Genomic DNA, 15,350 nt, shown 5'->3' with positions numbered 1-15,350 from the left:
TCAATGCCTGCGGTGGCCTCCTGCTTTTTCTAATACTCTTGAACTGCTTAAATATTAATGATCTCTTTTATTCTCTAGTGTTGAATTAAGAATCACTCGAGAAAATAACTTCACAGTATAAATACGATATCATCATCACAATGACAGAAACCCTCGCCAATCTCTTCGCCCGCCTCTCCGGCCTCCTCCCGCAATCCGTATCCGACCAGGCGTCCAAGATGTTCGTCAAGCGGCTTCTCAAGCACTTCTTCGACCGACTCGAGGAGCTCTTGGCCCAGATGTGCTGGGCCGCGCTGGCCGGACTCTTCCAGGCTTTCTGGTTGCTGGTGTTTCAAAACGTGGCGGGGAGGGCTGCCTCCGCTGTCACTTCTTCTGCCGCTACATCGCCCGCGCCGTCGAGCAAGATGAGTTCTTCGCGGGCTTCTTCGACACCACCCGCTGCTGTCGCTGCTGCTCCTGCTCCTGATGTCGAGGGACTAGATTGCGCTTCTTCAACGGGAACGGGTTCAGTGGCGCCCACAACGCTGAGGGATTATGAAAAGCATGTGGTGAATCAATGCTTGGACTGCGCTGCGAGGCCTGCAGATGCGTTGGGCACTGAAGATACGTCGGCGAGTACGCAGGAGGCGAGGAACAAGGGAAAGATGCCAGCTAGGCCACCTTCTTCTGACAGTCGTGGCAGCGGTTACAGGGGGGACGGTGAGACGGGCAGGGGGTCTATGAGTCCTGAAACACTGAGCAAACACCTCACCTCGGCTTTTGATCGCGTAGTAACGGCAAGTCAGGTGAAGGAAAAGGCAATCTTGAAGGAGATCGGGACGAGAATGGACCTGATTCAAGACTTGGTGACAGCTCATAAGCGATTGGTGGATAGGAGGCTGGCGTTTGAGGGTGATTCCAGCAGCCTCAAACGGAGCAGGAAGTTCGAAAATTTGAGGGAGTTACGGGATGAGGCGCGCCGCAGGGGCATGGGCGAGGAGTCAGTAGTGGAGGGTGGAAGTACAGCCCCCTCTCGCAGCGATGGCTAGCGCGAAGAATAGCAGGGCTCCCCAGCTCTGCCTTAAAAAAAAAAATAACATACACGGGTAGCTGAAGCTATCATCCGGACGAGAATGTCGATTTTTTAATTCTACATACTCGTCCGGACGATAGCTTCAACTACCTATGGTATGAGCAAAAAAATAAATCCACGCTAGCCATCGGCTGCAAGAGGGGACTGTAGATCTGCTGAGGGTCTTTCTGAGGACACTGATATCTACGGGATCAACGAGGTCAGTGGTAGTAGCAGTGACTCCATTGTCTCTTTGTAGAATATTGCTCATCTCCGTGTATCCTAAGCCTTTGGTGATGTATATTGCGTAAGGGGAACAGTGTCTTCAGTGAAGATTTGTAGACCAACATTTTCCACGCTGTCCCAAGCAGAGGCAAGTGCACCATAGTCTGAGGAACCTCCCGAACCTCTATCATCACCCCTTTCCAGACCATGCGTACTTCCCACAGCTGGTGTCGAAAGCATCACATTCTCCAAGAAGGGTGGTGGACGTTTCAACTTTGGGTGGGCTGAGTCCTCCAGGTCAATCACAGCAAGTCGATCTCGCCATTCGGTGATTGGAACTTTCCTGTCGCAACACTTCCATGATCCGATTCCGAGTTCCTCGTGTGCCAGACGCTGAAGTTGGAGAGTCTCATTCATAGTCCACTCGAAGCGAGTATGGACATCAAGGCCATATCGATGTTGTATCCAGCAAGCAAGAGGCTCCATCACGTAAGATAGCGTAACGACCAAGCCACCGCCGATGAAGATAACAGCGAGCCCGAAGACTGAGAAGTTCGTGTAAGCGGTGCTTTGTATCATCTAGACAGTGATTAGCATTCCATGGTAATCATGCATTGTTTCTGGTCGTTCATACCTGGCTCTTGCACAGACGCTTCATTCTGTCGTTGAGCGGCGGTGATAGAAAGTCGCGCATTGCGGTATCAAGACTTCCGGTTGCTGTCTCCACAAATAGCTGTTGAAGTCTCGCCATTGATATGTTATGCCATTTCTCAACATCCAACTGCCACTGATTGTTTGCAATTGGGCCTTGGAAACCGTCTGCTCTTCGAGAGCTGGACTCCAGTGACGATTGCGTCAGCAGTTGTACCACGGATAAAGCACTAGTCTCTAGTCTTCCTGCAAGTTCAACATTCCAGTTGGCTACCTTACGATCAGTTTCATCCGGCCACAGCATCGTGATGTTGTTATCATCGCTAGACGAAAAGAACTGTGTGCAGTCTTTCCCTGGAGGCAGATTTGGATTGCACAGCTGAGATTTCTCCAAGCATCCTAAAGGAGATGCAGGCTCATCGCTCCGGTAAAGAGGAAAACCAAATAGGTCTGTACCGTTCGCGTACATGCGATTTGCGGAGTACCAGATGTCGCTCGAATTTTTCACAAAGACAACACTGTTCGTGGAGAGGAAAACAGTAATCACTCTTGAATCCTCAATTTTCAGCTCATCGATTGGCTGGAAATTTGATGATTCATGAGACCAGGAACCATTCAGGTGGTACTTGGCACCCAGAGCCCTGCAAGAATGTGATTAGCGGTACAGCTTAAAAAAAAAGAACCTTCGACTGACCTTAAGGTAAAATCCGGACTATAGTCCAAGAGATCGGCCCACGATGTTCCAATTGGGTATCGATGTGTATAATTGTTCTTACTAGTGTTCCCATAGAAGTACAACATTACGCTTTCTTCTCGGCTGCTGTTGGCGTGCGCTGTGCTTTCCTTTCGGGAGTAACCCTCTGTCATTAAAGGAGCACAATGCAACAGGCGCCTATAAAGAAAGCGTCCATCTTGAGGCGTGTTGAGCCCTAAATCTTCTCGACTGTCGATGAAACCCGTGTCAAGAAGAAGGTTGGAGTCTTGACTTTTGCAGATTTTAGGGTCGAATGGACATGACGCGCTGCGGTTCGCTTTCGTGCGAATGTTTCTTCTCACGAACTTCCTACAGCCAACATCATTGAAACCTTCCGAATAGCACTGCTGTGCATAATTGGCACTCGAAGAAAGGGCTCTAGAGACGTGTGGAAGATAGCTGACATATAGGGCGTATATGTCATGGACATGGTCGCTCTTACTGAATGATAGAACCTTGCTACAGCCACTTCCTGAAAGGAGAACTTGGGTCTCATCAGCACTCGAAATCCGGGACGAAAAAGTACTGGCTAAGGCGAAGGTGATCAGGGTGATTAACGTGAAAACGAGCGGTGGTAGAATTCGGCGGTAAGGCCTTTTCGCAATTTTGCGCCATGCATATAAGACTTCACAGAAGCCCCACAGGCCAGTAGTTCCGTTTGCTGCATTCCGCAAAATTGCTTGTCGTTGATGATAAAGTCCGTCACGAGGAGCGCTCGTCGAATAGATATAGTGGACAATGAAGCATCCGATCCTCCAAAATCTGGTGCCAACGAAAGTGACGAAGAGGGATAGAAAGGCGATGAGCAAGCTTCCATGAGTGCGCGTTGTAGTCAAGGTAGCGCCAAACAGCCTCCCGTGGGCCCAATTCGTCCAAATTCCTGTATAGATGCTGTCGTCGTACTCTGGCAAAGACGCCATGGCGCCTTCTGTGAGAGACCGAAGATTCAAATGATTTTGTTCCGATTGTGTAGTCACAACTTGCTTGTTGGCTGTTGCTGGCACGAGGGATGATGGGTTTGGCGGTCTCTTCATATAAGGCTGTCGAGAATGGCTCCCAATTCTCGAAGGGATGCATTCATTGAGATGGGCGTGTTGAATGTGGATACTCTAAGCCACGCCACGTAGTATCGTTTCCCGATCTGTTGTTATGTCCACCATTGCGGCGCTTTTGGCAACAAATCAGCCGCCAGCATGCTATCGGTGTTTCTGTGAGGCTCAAGAAAATGGCTTCCTACGTTTCTAAGAACAGTAAATGATATACATTAAGGGCTGATCCCGCACATATGCAAGGCAATATTTTCTGAAAAAGGTCTAGAGTCTCACGTCAGCGTCGCCTAGGGCGATCCTTTTTACCTTTCAAAGAACGGAGAAAAAAAGGTAAATCCAGGATACAGCAGCATTTTGCAGCCAATGGCTAGCATGAAGAATAGCAGGGCTATAGGACATATCGTAAGTACAATATGACTTCGTTTTTTTTTTATAAGAAAAAGAATATATGTGGGTAGTTGAAGCTATCGTGCGGACGTAAATGTGGAATTCATAATACATTTACGTCCAGACGATGGCTTCAAATAACCCATGGCATGAGCGAAAAAAAATTTCACGCTAGCAATCGGTTCTAATACCCTTCTGTAATTATTTACGCGCTGGCGTTCCGTTGCGTGTGGTGGCTGCATGTGACATGCACGGGTGCAGATTCAGTAAGCAAACTGCAGATTGAGGTGGCCCTTCAGTGATTCTTTATCTTCCTGTTATTGTGAAAGCGATTTTGAGCACCAAATGCTGACAAGCTGATTAACTCGAAACGGCTTTGGAAGCCCGCAATGATCTCGACAGCAGTTGTAATGCAAGGCTGAAGATAGCCGCTCTCTCACCAGGGGGCACGGCTACCCCGCACAGCCCGAACCTTCTCCTTATCTTACCAAGTTGATACTAATCTATATCGATATATTAAGAAGATATTAGGACATGGGCAGCTACTACATAGCGGCAAATGGTAATCGCCCTCCTCCAGTGTCAGCGTTCTACTAGGCTCTACTTTACAAGTGCCAAGGCTGATATCGGCAGCCTCGAACGGAGCGACAAGTTCGAATGAGGAGTTTACTGGAGTAGGCGCATCGTACACATGTGGGCGAGAGATCAGTAGTGGAGCGTCGAAGTACATACAACTGTTCGGCTTCCGAGGATACCTCAACTCAGAGTACCGACGAGATCTCAGAAAATCATCTCTGCAGCTCTATAGCGGCCCGGCATTCTTTCTCTCCCAGCTCCTGAGAGCATTTGGTATGGTAAAGTGCAGGACTGACGATATTCAACTTTTGCTTTATGTATTTCAAATGCTCATTTCTGCTTTCCTTTCCGGTGTCGTACAGTGTCCGCTTCGCCACTGGCTATTCCGGTCTTCTGAATAGCGACGCTCTTCTTTTCGCCGCTGCCCTCAATCACCCATGTCTCTGCAATCTCTTTGATTTCCGGCTTCTTCTTTTCCTCGACCTTGGCTTCCTTAATTCTCCTGAGGTATCCCAAGTAGATGGCAACCTCGGCGACCGCCACGACTCCGCTTCCTGTCATGCTTAGTGCCAGGCGTGCTGGGGTACTCCAGTATCTCGCAGCAATCCATATAGCAACGCTGCAGGCGATGATAGACACGAGCACGTTGATGATTAAGGCCAGTTGCCTGTTGATATCGGCGTAGGTAACTTCGTCGTCTTCATCCTTGCTAGCAAAACTATCCATAGGATGCGGAGCGAAGAGGTCGGCGTTCGATGCTGGGAAGCGCTGGGAGAACGTCTCTGTGGGCGGGGGTGGGTTCAGCATGCGTTCGTAAGCGCGGGCTTCCTCCTCCTTTCGGAGACGAGCCATTAACTCTTTGTATTCGTTACTCTATAAAGGCAGGTTGTCAGCGGAGCAGGGCACGTTGGCATCTCTGAATTCTCACAGGCTCAGGTTTTGGCGGAGGCGGTGGCACGTAGATTTTGGATCCCCGAAGGAGATCATTAAGAGCAGAGGGTGCTGGTTCGCTGTCGTCATCGTGCTGCGCCGCACGAGCCTTCAGAAAGTCGGAAATGTCGATTAGTTGGGCATGCGAGATGGGCTTGCCGGGCGCTGGGTCGCTGAGCTGCGGTTCTCCGTCCAGCTGCAGTTTTTGCATCTGCACGGCACCGGCGAGAGCTTCATATCGCTGGACCGCCGCCACGATGGACGGGGTCATTGTGAGGAGGACCATTGCGGCGGGTAGGTGGTGATGTGGAGCAGCGATTGCCTGCGGCTCTGCGGGTGCTGAAGCTCAGAGCTCTGGCTTGGCCTTGGCGCAAGATCCCTGTTCGATTTTCCCGACTCGCGCCGCTCGAACCCTCGCGTGCAACCGTTTTGCTTGCAGCCCGCAGCACTCCACGTCTGCGACCGCCGCCAACCCCTCCCGGTCCAGCTCAACCCGGATCCTGCTCAATTCGCTCCTGCACTCCTGCGCCATCATCCACAATGGCCGCCCGCGCAGCACGAAGCCCGGCGCTCGCCCGGAGCGTCTTCGCCGCTCATCGCCCACGGATATCTCTTTGCTCTAGATGCCTACGCTCCCCCTCCGCCATACAGTCTACCTCCGCAGCGTCCGTCTTCTATCACCCCTCGCGGCGGCGAGAGGGCTCCAGCTGGGCCGCCGCCGCCGCCGCCGCTCAACAGATTTTTAACAACTCGGCGCCCGACCCGTCAGCACCCATCTCCATAGACCCATTGCGGTCCGTTGCCAAAGAGATGAAGTTTCTCACGAAGAATATACGCCAATTGCTCGGCTCGGGACATCCTACCCTTGATACCGTGGCCAAATACTACACCCAGTCTGAGGGCAAATATGTCCGGCCCATGCTCGTGCTGCTTATGTCGCGCGCAACCGCATTAATCCCCAACAACGACCGGCCCTCTGTGCGCAACGTGGACCGCTCCATTACCCCGCCTAACATTCTCGTCGACGAGAACCCCGATCACCCCGAGAACACACCCATCACCTCGCAAAACTCCATCGACAACACCTACCGTCCGGACGACTCGGACATCCTTCCCTCGCAGCGGCGGCTGGCGGAGATTACAGAGCTCATCCACACGGCCTCGCTGCTGCATGACGACGTCATCGACCACTCGGAGGCCCGGCGGGGCGCGGCGTCGGCCAACATCGAGTTCGGCAACAAGATGACGGTGCTGGCGGGCGACTTCCTGCTGGGGCGGGCATCGGTGGCGCTGGCGCGGCTGCGCGATCCCGAGGTGACGGAACTGCTGGCGACGGTCATCGCAAACCTGATCGAGGGAGAGTTCATGCAACTGAAGAACACGGCGCGCGACGAGGCGCACCCGGTCTTCACCGAGGACACGGTCACGTACTACCTGCAGAAGACGTACCTGAAGAGCGCTAGCTTGATCAGCAAGAGCTGTCGTGCCGCCGCCATCCTGGGCGGTAGCGCGCCCGACGTCGTTGAGGCTGCGTACCAGTACGGCAAGAACTTGGGCATGGCTTTCCAGCTCGTGGACGACATGCTGGACTACACCATCACCGCCGAGGAGCTGGGCAAGCCGGCCGGTGCAGACTTGGAGCTGGGTTTGGCGACTGCACCGTTGCTGTTTGCGTGGAAGGGCAATGCGGAGCTGGGCGCTTTGGTGGGTAGGAAGTTCTCGCGGCCCGGAGATGTTCAGAAGGTAGGTTTCGAAGGAAGTGACGTAGTGCTGTGACCGGGGTGGAAGCTAATTGGACCGACAGGCAAGAGAACTCGTGGCGCGTAGCAGCGGCCTGGAGCAGACCCGCGCGTTGGCCCAGCAGTACGTTGATAACGCCATCCAAGCCATCAGCGGCTTCCCTACCAGCGAGGCCAAGGACGGTCTCATTGAGATGTGCACCAAGGTCATGAAGCGGAGGAAGTAAAAGAAACGTTTTTTGTTTATTCGAAGCAACTTTTTCCGTTCCCATATTTGTACCATACGATCCATCATAGAGCGGCGAAAGCATACGTCTTCGAGTTTTGATGCTAACAGGCAGGTCACATGCATTGTTTTTTGATGCAACTTTTTCTTTTTGATCTCTCTTCTCTGGTCTGGATGCGGACTCGGGGGTACTTGGTTCGGTAACAAACAAAAGGAGACGGGCGCTGGTATGCTTACGTTATGCCACTTCACTTATCCCTAGTTTGCCACCTTCTGATATGCTTTCTGTTCTGTTCTCTCCCATCTATCTCTGCATGTAGATGTTCCGTCTCTTCTCGCTTCTTCAGCTTGCCTGACAGGAATCCAACAGCGGATGGAGTTGCCAGTTTCACGAGATTGTTTGACTTTTGTGACGTGACGGCATGTCTTGATGATGCAAGGTACTGCGGACGAATTGTTGTTCTGTGATACTACTACAACGCCTCCGCAATCATTTTGCTTGGCTTTTGACGAAGGGTTTTGCCATGCTACGCAAGGCGGGAGTCGTAGCTGGGCATTACGGAGCGCTGGCAATGCAAGGACACGAGATTAATGAAGCGGGCTACGGATATGTTTTACCCGCTTCTATCCAGGGATTTGAGCACATCTACAAAAAAAAAAGTTAATTCACTCGTGTCCGCTACTTTCACCAATAGATGCATGACACAAACCAGGCAATGCTAGATTCGTATCCGATCAATCCACTAGCTACCTGAGTTTATATTCCTCTCTGTCACGAAGTAAGAATTCAAAATAGCCAATCTGGCTGTAGTACAACGACATGAAAGGTCGTATTTAGGGTGAGTCTTGCAGATTTAACTTTCAAGCCATCCTTATTGCCTGGATACAGAGGGGTGTTGCAGCCGATGGTCAGCGCGAATAATACGTAGCAGGGTTTTAGAACACAGCATAACTATGCCCCAACCCTTCATTAGAAAAATAAAATGTGTGGGTAGCTGAAGCTATCGTCCGGACGTGTATGTAGAATTTTTAATTCCACATTCTCGTCCGGACGATAGCTTCAAGTACCCATGATATGTGCCGTTTTCTCGGGGGAGGGGGAGGGGGGTTTTTCACGGATAACGACATATATGGGTAGTTGAAGCTATCGTCCGGACGTATGTATAATTATTAATTCGACATCTACTTCCGGACGATAGCTTCAGCTACCCATGACATGAGCAAAAAAAAAAAATCCACGCCAACCATCCGCTGCGAGAGGGGACTGTAACCATTCGTCCTGACCTAATTAGCTCCCGTTTCTTCGCTGAGACCAAATTGACCGAAAAGAGTAACACATAAACATGTCTTTCCGGGAAGACTCCCTGTGACCGTCACGCACAAACTTCATGACGAAGCGCCACCCCACGCCACGCATCTGCAGGCCGGAAATGACTGCGGTACACTGCACGCCCAATGGACGACCGAGACCTGTCTCTCCACCAATCCAGGGCCGAGGGCTGGGATAAGCAACAAGGAACAGAAGAAAAAGCAACGATAGGATAGATTGGAGCAGCCGGCAGGAACGGCCACTTGCGCTGCATGAACGAAAGCAATGCCAATGCAAATGCTGGCCGCTCTCCGCTGCAGTTAGCCGCAAGCAGTTCCGGACATGCGTCGATTGGTAACCACTAGCTGGCCTGCAGTGCTGTAGTAGCGCAGTTGCCCCGCACAGTGTGTATGCAGCCTACGAGGAGAAGGTGGTGCAAGGTGGAACAACAACAAAGCCAAATCGTGCGACATTCGGCGACGTTTTGGCGCGGACGAACTGAGCGGCGAGATCGTACGGTACCTACTTCATGCGGGCTGCCGTGTAGCGCCGCGGCGAGAACAGGGGACGGTTGGGGCGAAGGAAGAGCGCGTGAATGCGAGACATTTTGGAGCCTCTCACCGGTCGGGAGGCGGACTTCGTTGCGGTCGAAGCACGGATCGGTCTCTCAATGGCAAGCTATGCCTCGGATCCAAGGCGCGCAATTTCCCGACTTGCAGCAAACAAGAGGTAGTGTACGCTAGTGCTGCTGGAACAGCATTCTCACGGAGCGTTTCGAATGAAGGCACCGAATGAATCGTGCTGAGCGCTGATGCCAACACCCGACCACTAGCGTACGGACCTACTTCTCGGGCACTTCGTCACGCTCGGTTGGGACCGAGTAATCTTGCGAGCGTTCGTTGCTCGTTTGGAACTTCCGCATTTTCGTGTACTCTTCAAGTGATGGGGTCACCAATCGGGATTCGGGGCGTTGTTTACATGTCAATTCAGCTGAGAGAAACAACCTTCTCCTCGAGCCGACGGCCTCCCGTATCTCTAGGTATACCGCCGATTCAGCTCCCAGGGGCATGTTCAAATCAGACGCTGCGCAACGTGGACGTCACAAATATAGATCGACGATTGCGTGGAATGGGTTGGCAACGGCGAGTGCGAACCACAGCGAAAGGATGCACTAACGACGGATTGCCGTAGTTGTCAAGATAGCCTAGAGCCAAGCGGTAGTTAGCAAATATCTTTCGATGACGTTGTAAAAGCTTCGTTGATGGTTCAATGGTTCAATGCACGGCGCGCTCATTCCGCATTCTTCAAGCACAGGTCACAAGGCAGGCCTTCCCGCGTCCCAATTGCGATAGGGCGGGGAAACCCCCAAAATCCACGGAAGCTGGAATCTGGAAACCTCATGCTCGATCCAGGTAGTGAGTGCCGCGCTCTGGATGGCGGTTGAGTTGGGATAGCGCCGCCCAGTACGTCAACGTTGAATCTAGTTTCCGTCGCAAACGCTTCTCACGTGCTGCATGCGCGGTAGACTGCGGCTCGGGTGCAATCTCCCATAATGTCCCGGCATCATCGCGACGCTGATCCGGTGATCGCATGTGCAGCCTTCCCGTCCGCCCTGCCGCGCCGCCCTATCCCTTGATCCGACGAAGATGGCGTCCGTACGGGTGTGGCTCGGATCGAGCCATTGCGCAGAAGACATGCCGCTGCCTGGCAGGGCTGCATGACCCCAACGAGTTCCTGCGTGGTCGGCAAAGCCATCCCATGGGAAGAGGTGGTTCCTGCGTGCTGACCACCCCAGCGCGGCGTTTTAGGCGGCAATGGACTGGACGCAGAGCCATCGTACCACGCATTGCATGACTATGGGACTGGAAAGTGGTAGATGACAAAGAAAATGAGAGAGTGACTGAGGGGATTACTAGACAATTGCCTGCAGAAGCGAGAAGCAAGCCGAGGGAAAGTTAGTCGAGGGGGCGGCTGGTCGGTAGGCGTCGTTCCCGCTCGACGTCAGCTGCTTCTTATTTTTATCCCATGCTCCCAGCCCCCAACGCCATCGAAGATTGATCGCTGTGAGCCGCGTCGTTGAGACAACAGAGATCTCGATGCATGCCATCGCAGGAGCGGGTGGGGGAACGGCTGAGACACAGAAGCTCCGCTTCTCCTCATAACATGCCAGCCCACAGACAACGTGGATCACCACGTAGGGCCCTGTCGGGAGCTGCATGAGGGGGAGCTGGGACGTGATCGGATGCAGCGCAGGAGGCGGAGTGATGGCTGCACGACCACGACCGAACTGGCGACCACGTATGTATGCATGGCACGATGCTGTGCCAACGGCGCGGACGCTGGAAGCAGAGCGATTGGGCCGACGCTCGAGTCTCTGCAGATGCCAGCGGCCAGCTTTGTAAATGTCCGTGCCTCCCGTCGAGGATCTTCGGTCTGGACAGCGTGCGCTCCATGTCCGCCTGATCGGCGGCCGTGTCGCGCGCTTTGACGGCGCGCGTCGCCTCGGCGCGCGAGGCTGGGTAGGCGAAACACCACAACGCGAGGCCTTGCATAGCGCCCAACGGCGCCGCAGGAGATGGCCGGCTTGACCAGCGCCCCCCTCGGGCGCCGTTCCCTGGGTCGAACCGTTCCGCGATGCAGCATTGCTGTTGGATGAGGATCCGTCCGTTGAGGCCGGGCGGCCCACCGACGCGTCGACGCGTTCGTTGCGCGTCAGAACGCTAAGCTGCGTCGGGCTGGGCATGTCACAGCGGCCGGGGGGTGGGTGGAGGCCCTTCGCGCTGTGCTGCGGCGCGCGGGAGCCAATCGCCGCCGAGGGCGTCCGGGTGCACACCTCGCAGCGCGAGGGTTGTTGATAGGCGGCGCATGGCGTGGCCGTCGTCCTTCGTCGGGCGCCGCGCAGACCGCCGTTTTCGGTTCCTGCTTCTGGCGGGCGGCGGCTGCTGCGCTGTTGCTGCGATGCTGCTGCTCGCTGCGACGGCTGTTGCTACGTCGGCGGCTGCCCGGGCCTGGTGCGGGCGTCGGCTGGCATTGCTCTTCCCAGTTTTCAGGGTCTGCTGGCGGTGTTCGAATCGGTGTGAAGCCTTCCTGTAAGCCGTGCCATGAGCCAGGGTGGCGCTATTGTGGTTTAGGTGATGCTAGGTGATGCTAGCGCGGACGGGTGCATCGCCGCTTCCACATCCTGCCCGTCGCAGCGACCCTCGCCCGCCTCACCACCTCTCCGCTTTGTCGCCGCACCGCTCGCCTTTCCTCCCCCAGACCGCCGCCCACCACCCTCGACCGGCCATGCGCACTGCGCCGTGACCCGCGCCTGCTCAGCGACCCTCGCCCGCCGCCACAGCCCGCCTACCCATCGCTGCGCGCCCGGTTGCCCGCCGTTTGCGACTCTCGCGACGCCGTCCCTTTGTCCAGCCACCGCTCCGTCGCTCGATTTCCTTCTATCGCACACGCCCATCCGCGATCTCCCCTACCGTAGCTCCACTTTTCCTTTGGCGGCCTCGCTCGATTTGCTCCAGCGACACCGCGCGCGCTGCTGTCGCATCCACACTCTTTACCACCACGCTCGCTCCCACCGCTTTTCCCGTTGATCTTCCCACCGGGCACGACTCGAGACGCTCAGAGCGGCCGCCAGACGCGTGCGCCACGTATTCGCGACAGCTGGAGAGGACTCTCGTCACCAAAACAACAAATCAAAACATTGCGCCTGCCTCCCGACAGCCTGATTCGATCTTCGCGCAAGCGTAGGCATCGCACGATCCGCTTCGCTAGCAAACAATAAGAGTTTCCAAGCTTTCTGGGCTTCGATTGGCCGGCACCGCGACGTTGGAATTCAACCTGCAAGGAGGCCGATAACAGAGCTCGGGGTCGCGTACCACACGTGCTCTTCTTGTATGGTGGACGACAATCAAGGGATAAACATAATCTCCGACTGATTCCTTACCGGCCGACCTATATATCTCCGAGCAAGATGCCTCCCGTACGGCCTCACCTTTCGGTCACGCTGCCGAAGAACTTCACCTTCCACTACACGGACGGCGAACAACCACGGACGCCGGAGCCTGAATGCGCCGAGGAACCGACAGAACCGCCCCAGCTTCCTCGTCAGACGTACCGCGTCAGGCGTCGCAGGCGTGCCCTCCCGACGTACGCACCTACCAATTTCGCAAACGCGTCACAAGACCTGCCAATCCCCACCATCGAGGTTCCGGAGCCCGGCTTCGACGCGCCCTACGCGCCCTTCTCGGACACGTCCTCCGAACCTGAGAGGGGCTATCTTGCTCCCACTCCCACCGCCTTCCGCCTGTTCTCTCCGCCCAAGACCCCAGTGGCCCAAATCGGAATGGAGCGGAACAGCACTGGAAACTTCCACCGCGACGCGGACATTGAAAGCCAGGCCGAGAGCATCAGCCGTCCATCGTCTGCGTGCTCCGGCATTTCGGACTCCTCTATCTCCTCTCGTGGTAGCACGGATTCGTATGGCGGCAGCTGCACAAGCCCCGAGAGTGACAACTCAGACCCATTTGTCTTTCCGGAGCCCAAGCCCAGCCAATTCCCCCCTTCCTCGCCTCTGCAGGCGTACAACACCGAGCGACCCGCCAAGCGTATGAGGACTCGCAAGGACACCGTCTGGACCAAAGCAATGGATGACCATCTTTGGTTGACTTACATGATGTGTCTACAAGACCCCACAGTCACCCCATTCAAGATGCTGCCCGGAACCGTCCCCCCTCTGGGTATTTGCACCAAGGTTGCACGACAAGCCAAGAAGACGTGGAGAGGCGCCATGGCGAAAAGCCACAACACTCCCTATGCCCGAGATGGTCGCAGTGGCAGCAATACCCCCACCACCCATGATATCCCGAAACCCGGCGTCAAATGGCCCCGATCGGAAGCAGCCGCTCGCGGCCGACTCCGCAAGATCTGCAAGCGCCAGCCCATGCTCGCCGCGCACTACCAGCGGCTTCTGAAGACCCGGACGCCATCTCCATTCCCGTCTTCTTCTCCGCGCTCTCAATCAAGCTTGGGAACCGCCCCAATGACCTCCCCCTTTGAACCTGCCCAGCCTGCGGATCGAAACGATGCGCCCGGCTCATTTTCCACTCGCGACATGAACGTTTCCTTGACCACGAGTACCTCGTCCATGATGCAAATGGGCAACCCCCTTCATGCACTGGCAGCTGATGAATCCCAGCAAGCTCCTAATGATGACTGGCTCGGCCAGCAAAATGCTCGTTCGAATGCTCACCAGAAGAGTCAATCCCTCCAGTTTGGCCTCGGCCTCGGAAGCCCCGAGTCTGGTCACTCCAGCTCCTCGCTCGCTTCTCCGTTTGCCGGCATGCCCCAGAAGCCGCACCATGATGTGCAAACCGTCAGGCCCGTTTCTCAGCCTCAGCCGATGCTTGATTCCCCTGTCGAATTGCATGCCCCGATCCCCATTACCCGATCGTTCAAGCGCAGAGCCCAGCAATACTTGGAAGACCTGCAGCACGCCGAAAGTTCGCACGTAGGACACAACATCTTGCAAGAATTGTTCGGTGCTCCGGCCGAAATCAGCAATCGCCGCGTACGGGCTCGAGGCTTCAGCTTGGGCGACATGGGAGGCGGCGCGAGGAACCTTGCCGCGCTTTTCACGCCTCCGTCCTCGTTTGACCAGTCGAGCGGATCGCCGATGGCGGTCGAACAGGAAGATCCGTCGGCGTTGGCCCCACAGGCTCCGGCAGATCCGGCGAGACGGTTGGGATCTCCATTCTGCGGAAGGCCTTCCAATAACAACATCAGCAACACATTCCCCCGGATGACGTCGCCACGCCTGTTTGAGGAGTCTGCAAGTTTCGAGGAGCGTATTGGCGGCTTAGGCAACTAGCTTGACCACTTTGCATGACTGGCGTTGGACTGCACAGAGAGCGTTGACTTTGCATTAGCGATTGCGGCATACGACTCCCGGCGTACGGCGATGGCTCCCGGCGGCCACGAGCCGATTCATTTTTCGTAGAGGTGCGACCTTGTGGATGTCCTTTGTTTGCTCATTTGATGGTGCTGTGGGCGCAAAACGGCGATCCGAGGTTTCCTAGATCTCTGATGACGACGAAGGCAAGAACGACCTTTCTCAGGATTCTTCATTTCTTTAATTCGCTCTTATTTATTTTCATTTTTCCATTTTGCGTTCTTGGCGGGGCACTCCTGCGTTTCTGAAAGCAGCAGCATAAGTTGTTTCGCGCATCACAGGAAATGCATAGCCCCGGCGCACATCTCCGACCATTCGTCTCCACTCGACATGGCTCTTTCTCTCTCTCCATTCTCCTCGTCCTGCTGGCTCGGTTTTCCCAAAAACGCTCTCTAACTTTCCTTGTACGTGATTGCGTTAACGATGTCATGTTTACGACCAATGAAGGCGGGCCATAAGGATGCGTTTCATGCGTTCCTAATCGTCCAAACGAACGCATGATGATTTTT

At 54.8% G+C, this 15,350-nt stretch overlaps 4 protein-coding genes across 4 annotated transcripts; 3 read left to right on the top strand and 1 right to left on the bottom strand.

Annotated features, from left to right (window-relative positions):
- Positions 1-140: 140 nt before the first annotated feature.
- On the top strand, positions 141-1,028 carry LTHEOB_2004 (uncharacterized protein; the record flags this gene model as incomplete). Its single annotated transcript, XM_035510769.1, has 1 exon — positions 141-1,028. The coding sequence occupies one exon, from the start codon at positions 141-143 to the stop codon at positions 1,026-1,028; it is 888 nt and encodes a 295-aa protein (XP_035364944.1).
- A 3,995-nt stretch (positions 1,029-5,023) lies between these two features.
- On the bottom strand, positions 5,024-5,909 carry LTHEOB_2003 (ATPAse vacuolar Er assembly factor vma12; the record flags this gene model as incomplete). The annotated part of the gene is made up of 2 exons (XM_035510768.1): positions 5,024-5,566; positions 5,622-5,909. 2 exons carry the CDS (start codon positions 5,907-5,909, stop codon positions 5,024-5,026), a joined length of 831 nt encoding a protein of 276 aa, XP_035364943.1.
- A 254-nt stretch (positions 5,910-6,163) lies between these two features.
- On the top strand, positions 6,164-7,589 carry LTHEOB_2002 (Hexaprenyl pyrophosphate synthetase; the record flags this gene model as incomplete). The annotated part of the gene is made up of 2 exons (XM_035510767.1): positions 6,164-7,366; positions 7,428-7,589. The coding sequence occupies 2 exons, from the start codon at positions 6,164-6,166 to the stop codon at positions 7,587-7,589; spliced, it is 1,365 nt and encodes a 454-aa protein (XP_035364942.1).
- Positions 7,590-12,864: 5,275 nt separating this feature from the next.
- On the top strand, positions 12,865-14,760 carry LTHEOB_2001 (uncharacterized protein; the record flags this gene model as incomplete). The annotated part of the gene is made up of 1 exon (XM_035510766.1): positions 12,865-14,760. The coding sequence occupies one exon, from the start codon at positions 12,865-12,867 to the stop codon at positions 14,758-14,760; it is 1,896 nt and encodes a 631-aa protein (XP_035364941.1).
- Between the last annotated feature and the right edge of the window lie 590 nt (positions 14,761-15,350).

This window comes from Lasiodiplodia theobromae (genome assembly GCF_012971845.1).
Source record: "Lasiodiplodia theobromae strain AM2As chromosome Unknown scaffold_5, whole genome shotgun sequence".
In the NCBI taxonomy this organism is placed as follows: Eukaryota; Fungi; Ascomycota; class Dothideomycetes; order Botryosphaeriales; family Botryosphaeriaceae; genus Lasiodiplodia; species Lasiodiplodia theobromae.
The sequence above is the reverse complement of the archived record's forward strand: the minus strand, read 5'-3'. Positions and strand labels throughout refer to the sequence as shown.